The sequence below is a fragment of the Anguilla rostrata genome, chromosome 15, assembly GCF_018555375.3.
Source record: "Anguilla rostrata isolate EN2019 chromosome 15, ASM1855537v3, whole genome shotgun sequence".
Lineage (NCBI taxonomy): Eukaryota > Metazoa > Chordata > Actinopteri > Anguilliformes > Anguillidae > Anguilla > Anguilla rostrata.
Genome location: NC_057947.1, coordinates 9,316,116 through 9,331,389, shown reverse-complemented (window position 1 = coordinate 9,331,389; position 15,274 = coordinate 9,316,116). Strand labels below are relative to the sequence as shown.

Below are 15,274 nucleotides of genomic sequence, written 5' to 3'. Positions count from 1 at the left end.
TGAATTTATAATCTTTCAGCAATGCAGTAATGATATGGTAAAAATTAACTGAGGGACTTCTGGAGGCCAATTTTAAATTACTGAAGACCTCCGTGTAGGCTACCCGTTTTCTGAGCCGGGATTTATTAATGGGACATCAGTGAAAGTGATTCACAGACTGACTTCTGGGAATGCGCTCCCTGCTTTTCAGTAGGTTAAATTCATTTTCCCATTCACAACATTTTGTTGCGTGTCAATTGTCCATTAAGAGCTCTTATTTTTGGATAATGACATGTTCAGTACATTCAGTGGTGTCAAAAGAGAGGCTTAATTTCAGAACAAACTATGGGATGACAAAAAGGAAATCATGAATTTACAGTTGCAGAAAAGACAACGTGACTATAACAGTGTTTAGACAACCGTAATATTGCCAAACTCATTCTGTATTCCTAATGTGACATTGACAAGGTGTGATTGCTTGACAATAGCAACTCTAAACATGGTATGAAGCAATACCAAGATGTCCAGCTGTACTCCCTGAACATTAGCTGCACTAGATGCTGGACACTACTTGTGGAATGACACATACAGCACTGAACAACATAGGCTACCAGTAGACAGTTTTCAAGTCTGCTTTTAATACACAACTTTAGGATTGTTTTTTCTGAAGTCACGTATTGCAGTTTTTTGGTTTTTTTTTATTTTTAAATGGTTGCCAGTTTGAAAATGTAACAAGCCACCAGTTTTTTCACACTTATGATTAATATTCAAGGACACTAGCTTGCTAATTAATTTAACTATTAATATAGCTATTTGAATATTAACTATTAATTTTGCTAGTTACTTATCAGCTTGGTAAGTAATTTCAAAATACAAGAAACATTAGCTACTCCTATTAGTAGCATATTACTGTACTGTGTAATGTGCACTGTCATGCATCCAGTGAAGTGATATCTTTTTCAGTGTCATTGCCCTAATGCTGAGGTATTGCTTTATACATCATTCATAGATGCATTATGAAATATTACAATGTATGTCAATTAGTCACATCAGTTTCAGTATTCCTAAAGCTAAGGTATAGCTTTATGATATATATGTAGATGCTTAATGTAGTGGCCTGCGCTACATCCTTTAAAGTGAAATCATTAGCATTAATTTGAGGTATACATTATTATACTGTACATTCTTTACAGTGAAACCCTTTTCAGTATTTGTAATGCTGAGGAATTTCTTTGGAAATCAGATTTATGTAGTATGCTTTATGCTTAATGTAGTACTTTACTGTACATCCTTTAAAGTTAAACCATTTTCAACATTTATAATGCTATGGTCTAAATTTATAATCCATGCATTAACATTCATAATTTTGAGGTATTGCTTTGGAAATCATTTGTGGCACAGAAATGATTGCGGCCAGGGTCCTGTGGCCAGGGACTACTGCACTTTACAGGACTACTGCTAGAAGCCTCTAGTCCCCATTTCTTTGATCATCGGTACATAGTCAATGTTTTTCAGTAAATGTCATTACATTATTAAAAAAATGGTTTTAAAAAAATGGCTGTTGAATGCACCACTTTGCTGTTAGTCTGGATAAAGCTGGCCGGGCTGTTCAGAGCTCTCGGCTGCAGTTTGTAATACGAGGGGCCCAGCTGTGAGGCACAGCTATCACCACGGATAGTTAAAGCAGCAGTCTATGGTTGGTGTGATTGATTGACATGCCAAAACGTCATAGATGAATCAGTGTTGTGTATTCCCATTTGGCCGCGATCGTTTGCGCTATTTTTGGATCGTGGTTAGCAGTGGGGCGCAAGGTGCGGTCTTTCTAAGCTCAGAAAAAAATCATTCCCTGAATTTTTTAGATGCCATGAAAAATGGGGGCATTTTCAGGGCATGTGGTGAAAAATAGGATATTTTAGAACTTTCCCGATATTTGTCAGGACACTGGGACACTCATTTTAAAACCAGGATTTTCCCCGCCAAACTGGGAAGCCTGGTCATCCTGTTCTTTCTTCATTCACTTTTAAACTAATTTAAGTAAAAGGACACTGTAGATTATGTAAACCCATATGATAAGTGAAAGTACACACGTTAGAGACTGTAGATAATGTAAACTTGTATGATAAGTGGAAGCACACACTTTAGAGACTGTAAATAATGTAAACGTGTATGATAAGTGAATCACACACTTTAGAGACTGTAGATAATGTAAACCCATATGATAAGTGAAAGTACACACTTTAGAGACTGTAGATAATGTAAACCCATATGATAAGTGAAAGTACACACGTTAGAGACTGTAGATAATGTAAACTTGTATGATAAGTGGAAGCACACACTTTAGAGACTGTAGATAATGTAAACCCATATGATAAGTGAAAGTACACACTTTAGAGACTGTAGATAATGTAAACCCATATGATAAGTGAAAGTACACACTTTAGAGACTGTAGATAATGTAAACCCATATGATAAGTGAAAGTACACACTTTAGAGACTGTAGATAATGTAAACTTGTATGATAAGTGGAAGCACACACTTTAGATACGGTTGATAATGTAATTCCTACTGGCTGGGAGCCGTTGTGTTGCTTGGACTCACTCCAGGCGCTTTTGAGGTCAAACCGTGTGTGGGCCCCTTTGAAGGACCTGCGACCTTCAGCAAGAGTTCAGCCTGGGTCCCCAGGGGATTGAGGGGCAAATGGCCAAACGTTAGGGATGCAGAGGGCTGGCGAATACAAGCCTCGCCACATCAATATGGCAGACATCCAATTAACTGCCTTTCATTGGGTTTGACTACACTTATGCTGCAGTCATTTAGTTCATACTAAATTTAAAAATCTTGCAAAAGGAATGCAAGATTGTTTCTCCAGCATATATCTCCCCGAACATTTATGCATAGCTGCTGCACAGAGCTAACAAAGGAAGCCTTTCTCTGGTGTCTGCTCCTCATTAGAATGTTAAGTAATTTCAACGTGAGTAAAAAAAAACGTAAATACTTCCAACATCAGGGCCCTTCTGTGTGAGAATGCACATTAGTGTCTGCTGTTATTTTATTTATTCCAAAGGGAAGAAGTGCCTGGTCTAAAACTGCATTTAAAAAACCAAACAGATAAAGGCAGTCATGGCATACATTGATATGTTTATATCAATAGAACATTTGGCCATGTTATGATTTTATTATTATGTATCAATCCAGAGCCCCGCACACTTCCAGCAGGGCAGGATGGGTACAGTTCCAGCAGGGCAGGGCAGGTACAGTTTCAGAAGGGCAGGGTGGGTACAGTTCCAGCAGGGCAGGGCTGGTACAGAATTCTAGCAGGGCAGGATGGGTACAGAGTTCTAGCAGGGCAGGATGGGTACAGAGTTCTAGCAGGGCAGGATGGGTACAGAGTTCTAGCAGGGCAGGATGGGTACAGAGTTCTAGCAGGGCAGGATGGGTACAGAGATCTAGCAGGGCAGGGTGGGTACATAGTTCTAGCAGGGCAGGGTGGGTACAGAGTTCTAGCAGGGCGTTTTTGTGTGTGTGTGTGTGTGTGAGAGAGAGAGATAGAGAGAGAGAGAGAGAGGTGGGTAGCAACCGTGAATTACCTACATTATCTTTTCTACTGTCTGCTGTAATAGTCCATTCTTTTTGTCTCATTGAGTGTGTTTTGTCAAAAAAGGAACATGAAGGATGTAACCCGCTCTGAGATCATTCTACCCGCTGTAGGCTGTTCACAAAGAATTTCTTTCATAATATTAAAATACTGAATAAAATGGCTATTAGTGAGTGGACCACAGTTATCTTAAATTGGGTTTTAATCATATCTTTTTAGAAACCATTTGCAAGTCTAAGTACTGTATTTGAATTCTCATCGATGCCCGTGTCTGGCAGGCACTAGTGTTTGGAATATTAACGTTGGGATTTAACCAGCGTAAGAAAGGAAGTCCCAGCTGATTGTTTGGAAATCGGTTTTGTGTTCATGTGGAGGCACGGCTACGGCCGAGCAGTCGCAAAGCGGTCGTGAGCACCGTCGGAGAGGGAGGCACAGACGAGGCGGACAGCTGGTACGGTTAGCTTCGAGGCTAACGCATGGGTGTGTATACGGGAGGGGTGAGGAGAGGAAGTTCAGTGAGGTGGGGGTAGGAGGCGGGCGGGGGGTGGGGGGGGGGTGTGCAGGACACAGTGCAGGGGGTTGGGAGGCCTGGGGTCACGCGGAGCCACAGGTGTTTCTCTCTGCGTCAGTCTAGCGGTGGATAGAAGAACTGCGGGTAGCGTGTGCGTAGAGTGGGGTGTACGGCAGCTAGCTTTGCTAGTGTGCTGGGCTGCGGCTTCAGGCTCATTCACGGACTGCCCACAGAGTCGGTGGTTGATGAGGGCTGGTTCCCAAGGAGTGAATAATCATGGCAACTGGAGAGATGCCCATGGTGCTGTGCCACTCTGGGAGGCAGAGGGAGGAAGTGAGAGAGAGAGGGCAGGAGGGAGGGAGTGAGAGAGGGAAGGAAGGAGGGAGGGAGGGAGAGATAGAGAGAGGGGTGGGGGAGGGGAGGGGAGGGGACGGACAGGCACACGCTTTAGATGCGGGGGTTTGTGTGATTCGGATTACTTTGGCCATCAATCACAATTTCACGTTTAAGTGAAAGATCCCGCAGATTCGCTTGTTTTGATGTTCTCACGCCTTTTGCAATTTCAAAAGGTAACACTGAAAAGCTGAGAGGGCAAATTTAGATAAAAAATGGGCAGCACTGCCATTTCTTGATGCTTCATCACTCGAACGGAACTCGATGAGAGAGAGCAGAACACAGGCAGAGACGTTTCGCTTGGCCCCTCGCCTCTCGTAGCTCTCGAGAGGAAATGTCGAATGCGAGCGGGGAAGCGCTGGAGATAACCGGAGAATCCCAACACCAGGGCCCCCCCAGGCCCAGGCCCTGGCGCAATAAATAATCAGAGCATTACAGCGCTGAAGCATCCGCTCTCCCCCAGGCATGATTACAGTCAGTTAGATCATATTAGGAGACCTTCAGAGTCTTGTTAATTCAAGGCAGCACAGTAGGAACATTCTCTTGTGTGACCTCCAAAAGCATGTTACTCAGATACTGGGGATGGACCAAAACGGTCCTGGGAGAAAATGAAATCTTTTCTTGTTAGAGCGGCGAGGTATGGCATAATCAGGCGGAGTAAAGGCCCAGGGTCCTTTCCCTCCTCACACCCACAGACCTGGCTGTAATGAAGACCAGGTATGAGGGAGAACAGCTCTCCATTCGTTTTACATCAGAGAGAGAACTGAGGGAATTTGGACCACTCCCTTTGCATGTCGTGTCGGGACACGATGTACAAACCCAAGCAAAACGAAAAAACGAAACACTAAACAAACAGAAACAAAACAAATCGAAAAAGGTTAATGAAACACCACGAGGGGTCACCCGAAAGCGCGTGGAAATATTAATTTGCCGTCCGCTTCAGAGCACGCGGCCCCTTGGGAGCACCCCACACTTCTAAAATCCTCAGGGATGCTCGTTTACCAGCGGCACTGCCTCTTGCCCTGCTCTCTGCTTTCTGGCGTCTTCCCCAGCTGGCTCCTTGGCTCGAAATAAAATGAACCATTCCTCTGCTTTACGTATGGAAAACCCAAAACATAAACTATTTTTGCAAAAACCTCCCGCAGTGTGGGACAAGGTCAGTGCCCAACCTGTGATCATGGCATACTCAGTGCTTCTTTAATATGGTCAGAAACATACTTTTCTTCAGTCATAATGTTACATGTTCCAGTCTCCCATCCCTAGAGATTGACTGTATTCATTAAAACACTTAAAAGACTGGGGACAACTAAGACTAGAAGACTTATTTACTAATAACTTGCCACCTGTCCCATAAGTTATGGTATGTGTTTGCCTAATAGTGACATATTGTGCCATTAAACTGCTGTTTAGTGTTCACATTTATGATATTATTTTGTGGGGGTGGCACAAAAACAAATGGCAAAATGATCATAGACTCAAATGAGTGATAATAATAATTTTCTTTTTTCCCCATTTCGAATAGTTCATTTTAGTGCTGGGGTGTAGCCCGTTCATTTGTCCACAAGCTGTCTCATTCTCACAGTAACTGCGTGTGAACGTGGAGCTTTTTGTGTACCGTGATTAATAGGTGCAATCAGAGGTGAGTGTCAGTGTTCTCCAGAAATTAAATGTGTCATTGTGCCAAATGGTAAAATATGGGGTGCCGTTCAGGAAAAAAATAATGTGTTTAGTGTCCGTATGTGTTGGTTTGCTTGACGTGATTTTGGTTTAATATGCATATGTATTGGATTGTCATTGACACATCCATTGGTTTGTCATTTATGTGTACATTCTTTTGTCATTGGTGTATCTATTAATTTGATTGTCATCTATGATGGTTTGTTTCCCATATGCGTTGTTTTGGTTTATGTATGTATTGATTAATAATTTGCACTATTATTAGTTTGTTGTTTACATTTGTATTGGTTTGCCACTGATGCTTATGTATTGATTTATTATTTATGTATCTGTTGGTTTGATCCCATTACTACATCTCCCCTTCTCGGGCATAGATTAAAAACTACCAACTAGCTACTGTGAAGTGTTATCTTTTAAACACATGAACACATACACTTCTTTTTTTCCAACATTTTTTTTCTTTCAATGAACATAGTCCTTTACCCATCCAGGGGGGCCTGCATGTCTATATGGCCGAACTCGTCTAACAGGTGTCTGTTCCACCCCCAGTGGCCAGGACACCAGTGTTCTGGCCACTGGGGGGCTTGCACCTAGACTGTGTTTTCCAGGGGTACTCTGATGTAGCCTGTGCTAGGCCTCTGTGGAAAACACCGAGCCACATGTGGAACGGATTGACATTTTGCCTTAATTTCGGTTCCCCTCTGGTGCTTCGTTTATTGAGGGGATCACCGAACTGCAACCTCGATGGACTTTGCTGCTGCCCAGAAGTCTGCCATTTTAAACTCAGACAAATCATTTCTGTGCCAGGGTTGCGCTTCACCCTTTTAACCTTTTGAAAAAACTTGCTTTAAGCTAACAAAAAAAAAAAAAAAAACGAACAACGTCCTCTTTGACCATAACTCGGCGTCCTTGAAGCGACACCTCACCCCCTGAAGCGGCTGGACTTTAGCGGTACCAGCGACACACCTGTCACTGCTGGTCACATGACTGCCTGCGCTGAAATGAGTGTTCATTGGTTGTTTTTTTTTTTTTTAAATCTCCTGCGCAGTTGTCTGGCTCCAAGGTGACCTCCTGACTTGTGTGTGCCCTGCAGGCGAGTGTTCGGCGGATAACGGCGGGTGCAGTCACCAGTGTGCGGTGGCTCCCGGGAGGGGCGTGGCCTGCTCCTGCCCAGCGGGGCTCCACCTACTGGCCGACGGCAGGAACTGCGGGGCGGTGGACTACTGCGGCGGGCACCTGAGGTGCAGCCAGGTGTGCGAGCAGCACAAAGCCACCGTCAAGTGCTCCTGCTACGAGGGCTGGAGCCTGGGCCTGGACGGGGAGAGCTGCCACAGCAATGGTAACAGCAATAAAACGGCCATCTTAAAGGAAGAAAAGAAAATGTGACAGATTACATGTTTTATGAGCAACTGTCTTTTGACAGCAATTTTCTGGGGAGTTTTCATTCCTAAACTGATCCAAGGAAGACAGTTCAGGCAGCCCTAACTCTGATAGGCAGTGATAAGTTTTTTGGGGATAAAAATCAGAAACAGAAAAACAATCCCCCGCCCCAAAGGCCATACTGATACTGTGCATCCAACCCCATCAGTTGTCAAAGGCAATGTGACAATCAGCAAGTCTCCCTCAGTGCATATAACTAGAGACGCAGGTTTATATTGGGCAGCTTTCTCTCCTGCAATTCAGTCATCCCAAATGAACAGGTCCATAGAACCTTCTTGTCAGTCAGTTATCGCATTGCCCCTCCCCACTAATCTTTATCAATTTCCACTAATTAAGCACAAACGATGATGGACAGGAATGTTCCACACTATCATGTGCTGCTGTCAGTGCATAGAACTGCTCACAGGCTGCAGATACATATAGTGATGAGAAGTATCTTTTTTTCTTTCTAAGGAATGGGATGTAGACCTTCACACAAGTGCAATTATATGACCTGCACAAAAATTGTTAAATAAGATTATGCATAACAACAATATAGTTTGCAGCAATGTAGTCTTAAGAAATGAAAGGCTAAAACCAAGTAACTAAATTGAAATACTAATGCAAGTTTTAAACTTTGATTAAATTTGATCACTGTTAGTTGTTTAACAGTCCTGTCGTTCTTTGGTGGTGCTTACTGTAAATTTGTCAAAAGGCAGATATTTTCACCTTTGCTTTCAGGGATTCTGTAATTTGTTGCAGACCGTGCTGAAGTAAATTGACTCCGTTGGTGCACAGGGTAGTGTTGCATCTGGTCCCTCAAACTTTTTTCGAGTTTGACATTCGGTTCATGTCATATTTCTTCCTCTTCCTGTGTGTTACCTCAACTAATCCCTTTTATGAGGGTCACAACTGATCACTGATTTTATTATTAGTCAGGTGCTTGTGACAATCCAAGGCTTATAGTACCTGATGGAGATTCAGATGGTAATGCAAGTTAAAACTATTTTGTGTCACGTGACCTAGATAAACTGGTCCCCCTACATAGAATTCACAGTGTTTATTCGCTTATTTTTTATTTTCAAATATATTTCTTTAGAGATAGAACAAGCATTGCTTTCAGGGCAGTTGTTTATGTTGTGCAGGACTAGACTTCTAAGATTATACATAAGTTGGCTTAGTGGCCTTTCAATAAGCATCAGTGTATTAAACGAGTGCCAAGTACTGTTCCTTTGAACTAAAGAAGTTGTACAATCAAAGTAGATTCTGCTTTTCTTTTATTCATAAGGAATCGTGTTTGATATTCATTTAAGCTGTACATGGACATGACTAAACGTTTGACCTGTACAAATTTGTTTTCTATTTGTACCTCCTGCCGTTCCAGCTCAGTAAGTGAAGTATATAAAAAACTCTGAATCTGATTTATGCCTCTAGGTTTTTTTCCATGTTTGTTATTTATCTGTTTCTCTGTCAGATCCATTTGAGGCTTTTATCATATTTTCCATTCGCCACGAGATCCGGAGGATCGATCTTCACAGACGAGACTACAGTCTTCTCGTCCCTGGCCTGAGGAACACCATCGCCTTAGACTTCCACTTCATGCAAAGCCAGCTCTATTGGACCGATGTCGTTGAAGATAAGATCTACAGAGGAAAGCTTTCTGAAACCGGAGGTATTGGAATAAAGGCGCTAAAATGCTCTAAATCCATGCAAAGTCCTGACTGATCCATAATCTGGTGCCATCAGTGAAGATGGATTCCTTTCATCTCTTACTGTTTCAAACACACCATACAACACCTTGGTGAAATTCCCAGAGAACTGTGCATAATCATCCTCTGTATCCGATTGGCCTCTGCATAATCATCCTCTGTATCTAATTGGCCTCTGCACAATCATCCTCTCAATCTGACTGGCTACTGAATCTTTTCCCTCACCACATTGATTCCTCAGATCATCGCTGCTAATAGGAAATGATTTGTCAGCTGGCCTGCTTCGCTAAATATTTTAGTTTTAGAGAGCCAGTTTTCTGCTTAATTTTACTACCATGCCATTGTCTCTTCTTACAATCAGCTTAGTTTTTCCAAGTAGTTTTCAATGTAAGTACTAAGTATTGGTCTTGAGTCATTGGTGTGACAATAGTGTAGCTGTCCGTAAAGAATCAGAAATTGAATTGATTTATGCCCTCTAAATCAAAAGCCATTTTGAATCTTGAATTTTGAGTATCGTTACACCCAAACAGCTATTCCACATAGATTGTTCTCCAAGCTGTGCTGCATGGCCTCTGGTGGTTGTGACTCCACCAGCGTTATAAGATTTTACCTTCCAGATACCTGCCTGCCTTGCTTTTAACCTGCCGGATCTTTAATATCTAAGTCATGGGTTCCATTGCAGGTGTGACGGGGATTGAAGTGGTGGTGCAGCATGGCTTGGCTACGCCAGAGGGGCTGGCTGTGGACTGGATAGCGGGGAACCTTTACTGGATCGACAGCAATCTGGATCAGATCGAGGTGGCCAAGCTGAACGGAGACATGCGCACCACCCTGATCGCCGGGGGCATGGAACACCCACGAGCCATCGCCCTGGATCCCGGATATGGGTGCGTTTTTACTCCCATAGACACACACACGTGCGCACACATGCACACACACGCACACATGCGCACACTTGCGCACACATGTACACACACATGTGCGTGCATGCACACACACATATGCCCACTAGCGTTGGGTCGGTTTCCGGTTTTGCCAGTCCGGTCCGGTCCGGTGTACGAGCTTAAACCGGTTTGATTTTATGCGAACCGAATGAACCGGCATTTGTCATTATGAGACGTAGCCTACTGGCAAGTTAAAAAGTAGCCTACATCGGCAACCTGTGCCGACGGCGCTAAATCAAACTTGTATTGCATTAGTAATAAACAACATGACGACGTGATTAACATAATATTATGTTTGTTTATAAACGGAGCCACTAGGGTCTGAGTGCAAAAAAAAAAAGATCGACAGGCCATTCGCAATTTAGTGCCGAGGCCGGCAACAAGGAGATCCAATTTCATTATACAACGGCTTGACTAAATAGGCTACTCGATTCTGATTGGTCCAAGGGTGGGCATTATTTCTCAGTAAAGGGACACCTTAGCCTAGTGGTAGAATTCGGTATTACCAGTCCGGTCTGGTATTTGGCTTAATATTAACCGGTTTCAAATTTTTTACATCGGCCCAACCCTAATGCCCACACACACACACACGTGCATGCATGACCACACTCACACACATACACACACTATCTCACATGTGCACACACACACACACACACTCACAATCCCATTCCTTTCTCCCCTTTTATGAGGAATAACGTAGTGAGACACAGTCACAATTAATTTCTAATTGTGATGTCCAAAATCTATAAATCAATGAATAATGGATTCCAAACAAAACATCCTTCTTGATGCGGGAAAGTATTTTTTCACCAGAATGTAACTAAATTACAGGATCTATGGGTTGGTGTAGTTTATGAATGTACGCATTCATGCGCCTTAAGACATAACAGGCACAGCAACATGACATTCACGTAAATACAGTAATCATCACAGTTAAATATAAGTGGTTAGATAAATGCTTGTTTATCTGCTTCAAACTATGGCTTTTTATCCTGTTCAGAACACTTAGAGTGTGCTGCTTTCTATGCATGTTACACAGAGAAAGTATTTGGCCTTCTGCTGTGAGACAACACTCGCATTGTGAGGATATGTATTAAAATAATTAAGACTAAAATAATTGTACATTTAAGATTGTTTTTTTCATAGCAAATTACATATCTATTAAATGTGCACATTTAAGCATTTTTCGTTTTGTTCTGTATACCTCTCATCACATAATTTTTTCTTTATTTGCTATAGTTTGTTGACTTGTGACTGAATATAATTATTCAATTATTAGTATATATCAGGTACCCGGTTAATACTGCCTGGCCCCAGCTCAGGCACTTCAATGATGACATGTGGATTTGCAATTTGAAAAGTGCAAGTCTTTGTCTGTCAATCAACAGAATAAAGAATAAAAGCTATTGAGCAAAGGTAAATTAAATTATCGGTAATTCCATAATTGTTTCAGTCTCTAAATGACAATGATGTTCTTAAAAAATTACTTGACTACATTTTGAGTTGGTGTAACGCACAGCCATTTGTTCAAATTAATAATGGGGTGAAATATTCATTGTGTGAACATCAATTATCTTTTAAAATGACAATTTAATGGAAGAACAGTTGTGAGAGAGTAACACCATATACAGTGTATTTTCTAATTGTTTTCAATGCAACAAAATATTTTTTATGTCAGTTGAACATAAAAAAGTAGGTGAAAGTAGGCTACATATGGGTTAAGTGTGGTTGCAGATTTTATTTTGGCCAAGCGCTAAGACACCTGATTCTGACGACCACGATTAGTTAATTACTTGAATCCGGTGTTGTAGTGCTGGGAAAAAAACAAAAATCTGCACCCAAATCAGCCCCTTTTCGGATAACACTGGGCAGCCCTGCTATAAAGGGTTGTGCAGTTTGATTATTTTTCTGTATGAACAGCCCTTATTTTCTCATAAAATCTGGTCAGCAGCACGTTTTATAATGCACACAACTGTAGTATCCTATAGGTGGTGTTTAAAGCACGCAACAGTCAGGATTAGAATAGCTCGATCTACATCTGGGAAATACGGAAAGTCTCAAGAAGATCCTGTGCTCATCTCCAACCTGAAGGAATGCTGCAGTGAACCCATAATGTCTGAAGAGCTACACGCGAATGTTGACTGTGATTGGCTGGCATTCATTTGATCTAATTAATTTCACTTACTCACACGACTGGAATATTGGTTTGAGGGTCTGATCCAATGAACAACATCATTGACTTGAGGATAAATCCTGCAATATTGCTTTGTTGTCACTTTTGATTGGTTTCAGGCTTGGGTACAGTTTTGTATTTTGGCTTCAGAAAACAACGTGGTGACAACATTGTACATCACAACAGGGAGGAAATATAACCATGCTGTTCATCCTGGGCTGCAATGTCTTGAGAATGTCAGAGAATGCTTGTTAGCCATTACAGACCATGCCCAATGTGCACTAAATTTCAATGGCAAAATACATGGCTATTGTAACACATACTTAACTAAAAATATGCCCTCAGTCCATGATGATATTCATATATGATTGGCTTTCTCATAGCATCTCTCTTTTCTGTCCTCTCAAGTTTTTTCTGTTCTTATAGAAATTAAGAATACTGAAATATATATATTTTTTAAATAATGTATAGCAATATCTGAAAGTGGCAATAATAATAATTTGGATATTTCCTCATGTACTGTGAAACAGAAATACATTTTTTATGTTAATTCTGCATGTTATTTGAGTATAGTACAGTATTTTCTAACTTATATAGTGTATAGCTGCAAATTATAATTAATTATTATACACATAACAAGCACAATTTGGCAAGTTCCAAATTCCAAGTAAAAGTAAAATTCCTGAGATCAACACAATGAATAAAACTGTTGTTAAGTAGTAATATTGAACCATTCTCGTGCTGGTTGACCACATGGAATTTATTGAGTGAGCAGTTTACTCTTTTGAAATGTAGTCTGAATTTCCAATTTAGGAGACTTGTTGACAAAATGGAGTGTGGCCCACTTAAAATCCTGGCTGCTTTGTCAGCACTATAAAAGAGGGTTAAGATTTCAGGATCCATTTGGTGCTCATGGCTGAATCTGTTAAGACAGCTTTATGTTAAGCATGGAAAAGTGCTTTGCGCAGTTATTGAAGTAATTATTTTGACCATTGAACCTTCAGCATATTCAAGGACAGGACTGTGAAAAATGGCTGCTAATGGACCAAATGGCCATGGTTTAAATGGGGAAAAAACTATGTACCATATTTTATTTTTGAGCATCAGTGTTCAATGGCCAATTAACTTAAGTGACTTCATGAGAAAAGACATTAGGCACTAATTTATGCTGAGGCACCACCTCCTATTGCAGTTCTCCTTAAAACTTGCTCTTCTTATGAAAATCTGAAAAGATCATGATAGTGGTACATTGCATTTGAATACAAGGTGTTGAATTCTGTGTTGATGGAACATTTTTGAAAATAAGCAGCTTGATTAATATTTGGAATTAATACAGAATTCACAATATAATTATAATAAATAATAATAAATAAAGTAATTAGCAGAAACATGTCTTGATTGAAAGCAGGGAGGTGCGGAGGTGTGTGATTGGACAGACACACACACGGATGATGTTAACAGGTGCAGAGGTGTGTGATTGGACAGACACACAAACAAATGAGGTTAACAGGCCATTCTGTGTTCAGAATTGTGTTTTGGACAGACTGGGACGCCACCTTCCCGCGGATCGAAGCCGCCTCCATGAGCGGGAGCGGGAGACATGTTGTCTTCAGGGACATGGACGTGGGGGCGTGGCCTAACGGACTCACATTGGATCACCTGGAAAAGAGGATTGTGTGGACAGATGCTCGGTAGGCAGCAATGGCATGCATCAGCAGGAACATGGGCTTTAGTAAGGGGCGTGTGTGTGTGTGTGTGTGTGTGTGTGTGTGTGTGTGTTATATGCATTTGGGACTCCACAATTTTAAATGTGTAATCAAACAATTCACATGTCGTTAAAGTGCACATTTTCAGCTTTTATTTAACAACATTTTATACGCTATGGTTTCACCATGTAGACGTTACCCCACTTTTTATACAATATGTTCCATAATGTCTGGAACATATTAAAGTTGTCATGTTTAGTACTTTTCTGCATGGAATGACATACTGTCTGTGTCCCAAAGTCTGTGACCCATAGACATCACCAGGTGCTGAGAATCGGGGGCTAATTGCTTTAGGTTCTCACTTCAGCAAATGATGCACGTTCAAATGAATTTAGATCAGAGGAAGGACATGAGTTTAGAGGATGTACGTGAGCAGATTATATGCTTCTGTACACTTCATAATTAATTTTGACGCTGCTATCAGCAGTCACATCAACAATTAACGCCACAATGTAGGCTAATGTGGCTCCTTGCTTGAAACGTTACATTGTGGTTAGATAGGCACTGTGTAATCTTGTGAAACGGAAAAATACAAGTGCTCTTTGGAATTCAGGAACAACTGTTAGCAACAAAAGGGGAAATATTTCAGCTTGAAAATAGGAAGAAAAAATTGTACAAAACGAAAAATAGAGCTAGTTAGCTAGTGCCGGTAACAGACATCAATGCAATTGAGTTATTGAGATTTACCTTATCGATAACTAGCTAGGTAGGTACAATGAGAGTGAATGTGCCAAGTTTATGCCTACCTTGTGCAAGTACTGTACATATGCCAATAGTTGACACTGCAGGCATAAATTGATCCGACCATCTCGACGATACTTTCCTCTGAGGCTCTGGCTCGTTGTCAGATGATCCATCCGATGCATCTTCCTCGCCGACCCAGGACACTTTGCTCAACCCGGAGACCTCCCCACCATCAGACTCCCCATCACTCAAAGCATTCAGCAATGCTAATGCCTCACTGGCATCCATGAGTCTTTTTCGTCGATCCATTTTGTCTATTGTTTCTTTTTATTTTATAATAAGCTAACTAGGCAGCAACAGAGGCCTTTCAAAGAACACGCGCAGTTCCTAAATAGGCTACACGACTTTGTTATGCCATTCA

At 41.4% G+C, this 15,274-nt stretch overlaps 1 protein-coding gene across 1 annotated transcript in view; it reads left to right on the top strand.

The window, feature by feature from the left end:
* The window catches only part of LOC135241237 (low-density lipoprotein receptor-related protein 1B-like), a 457,371-nt gene that overhangs the window by 246,821 nt on the left and 195,276 nt on the right, over positions 1-15,274 (top strand). The window contains exons 24-27 of the mRNA XM_064311460.1: positions 7,249-7,494; positions 9,049-9,246; positions 9,966-10,170; positions 13,930-14,094. Of these exons, the coding sequence (XP_064167530.1) occupies positions 7,249-7,494; positions 9,049-9,246; positions 9,966-10,170; positions 13,930-14,094 (814 nt within the window). The remainder of the gene's footprint in view (positions 1-7,248; positions 7,495-9,048; positions 9,247-9,965; positions 10,171-13,929; positions 14,095-15,274) is intronic.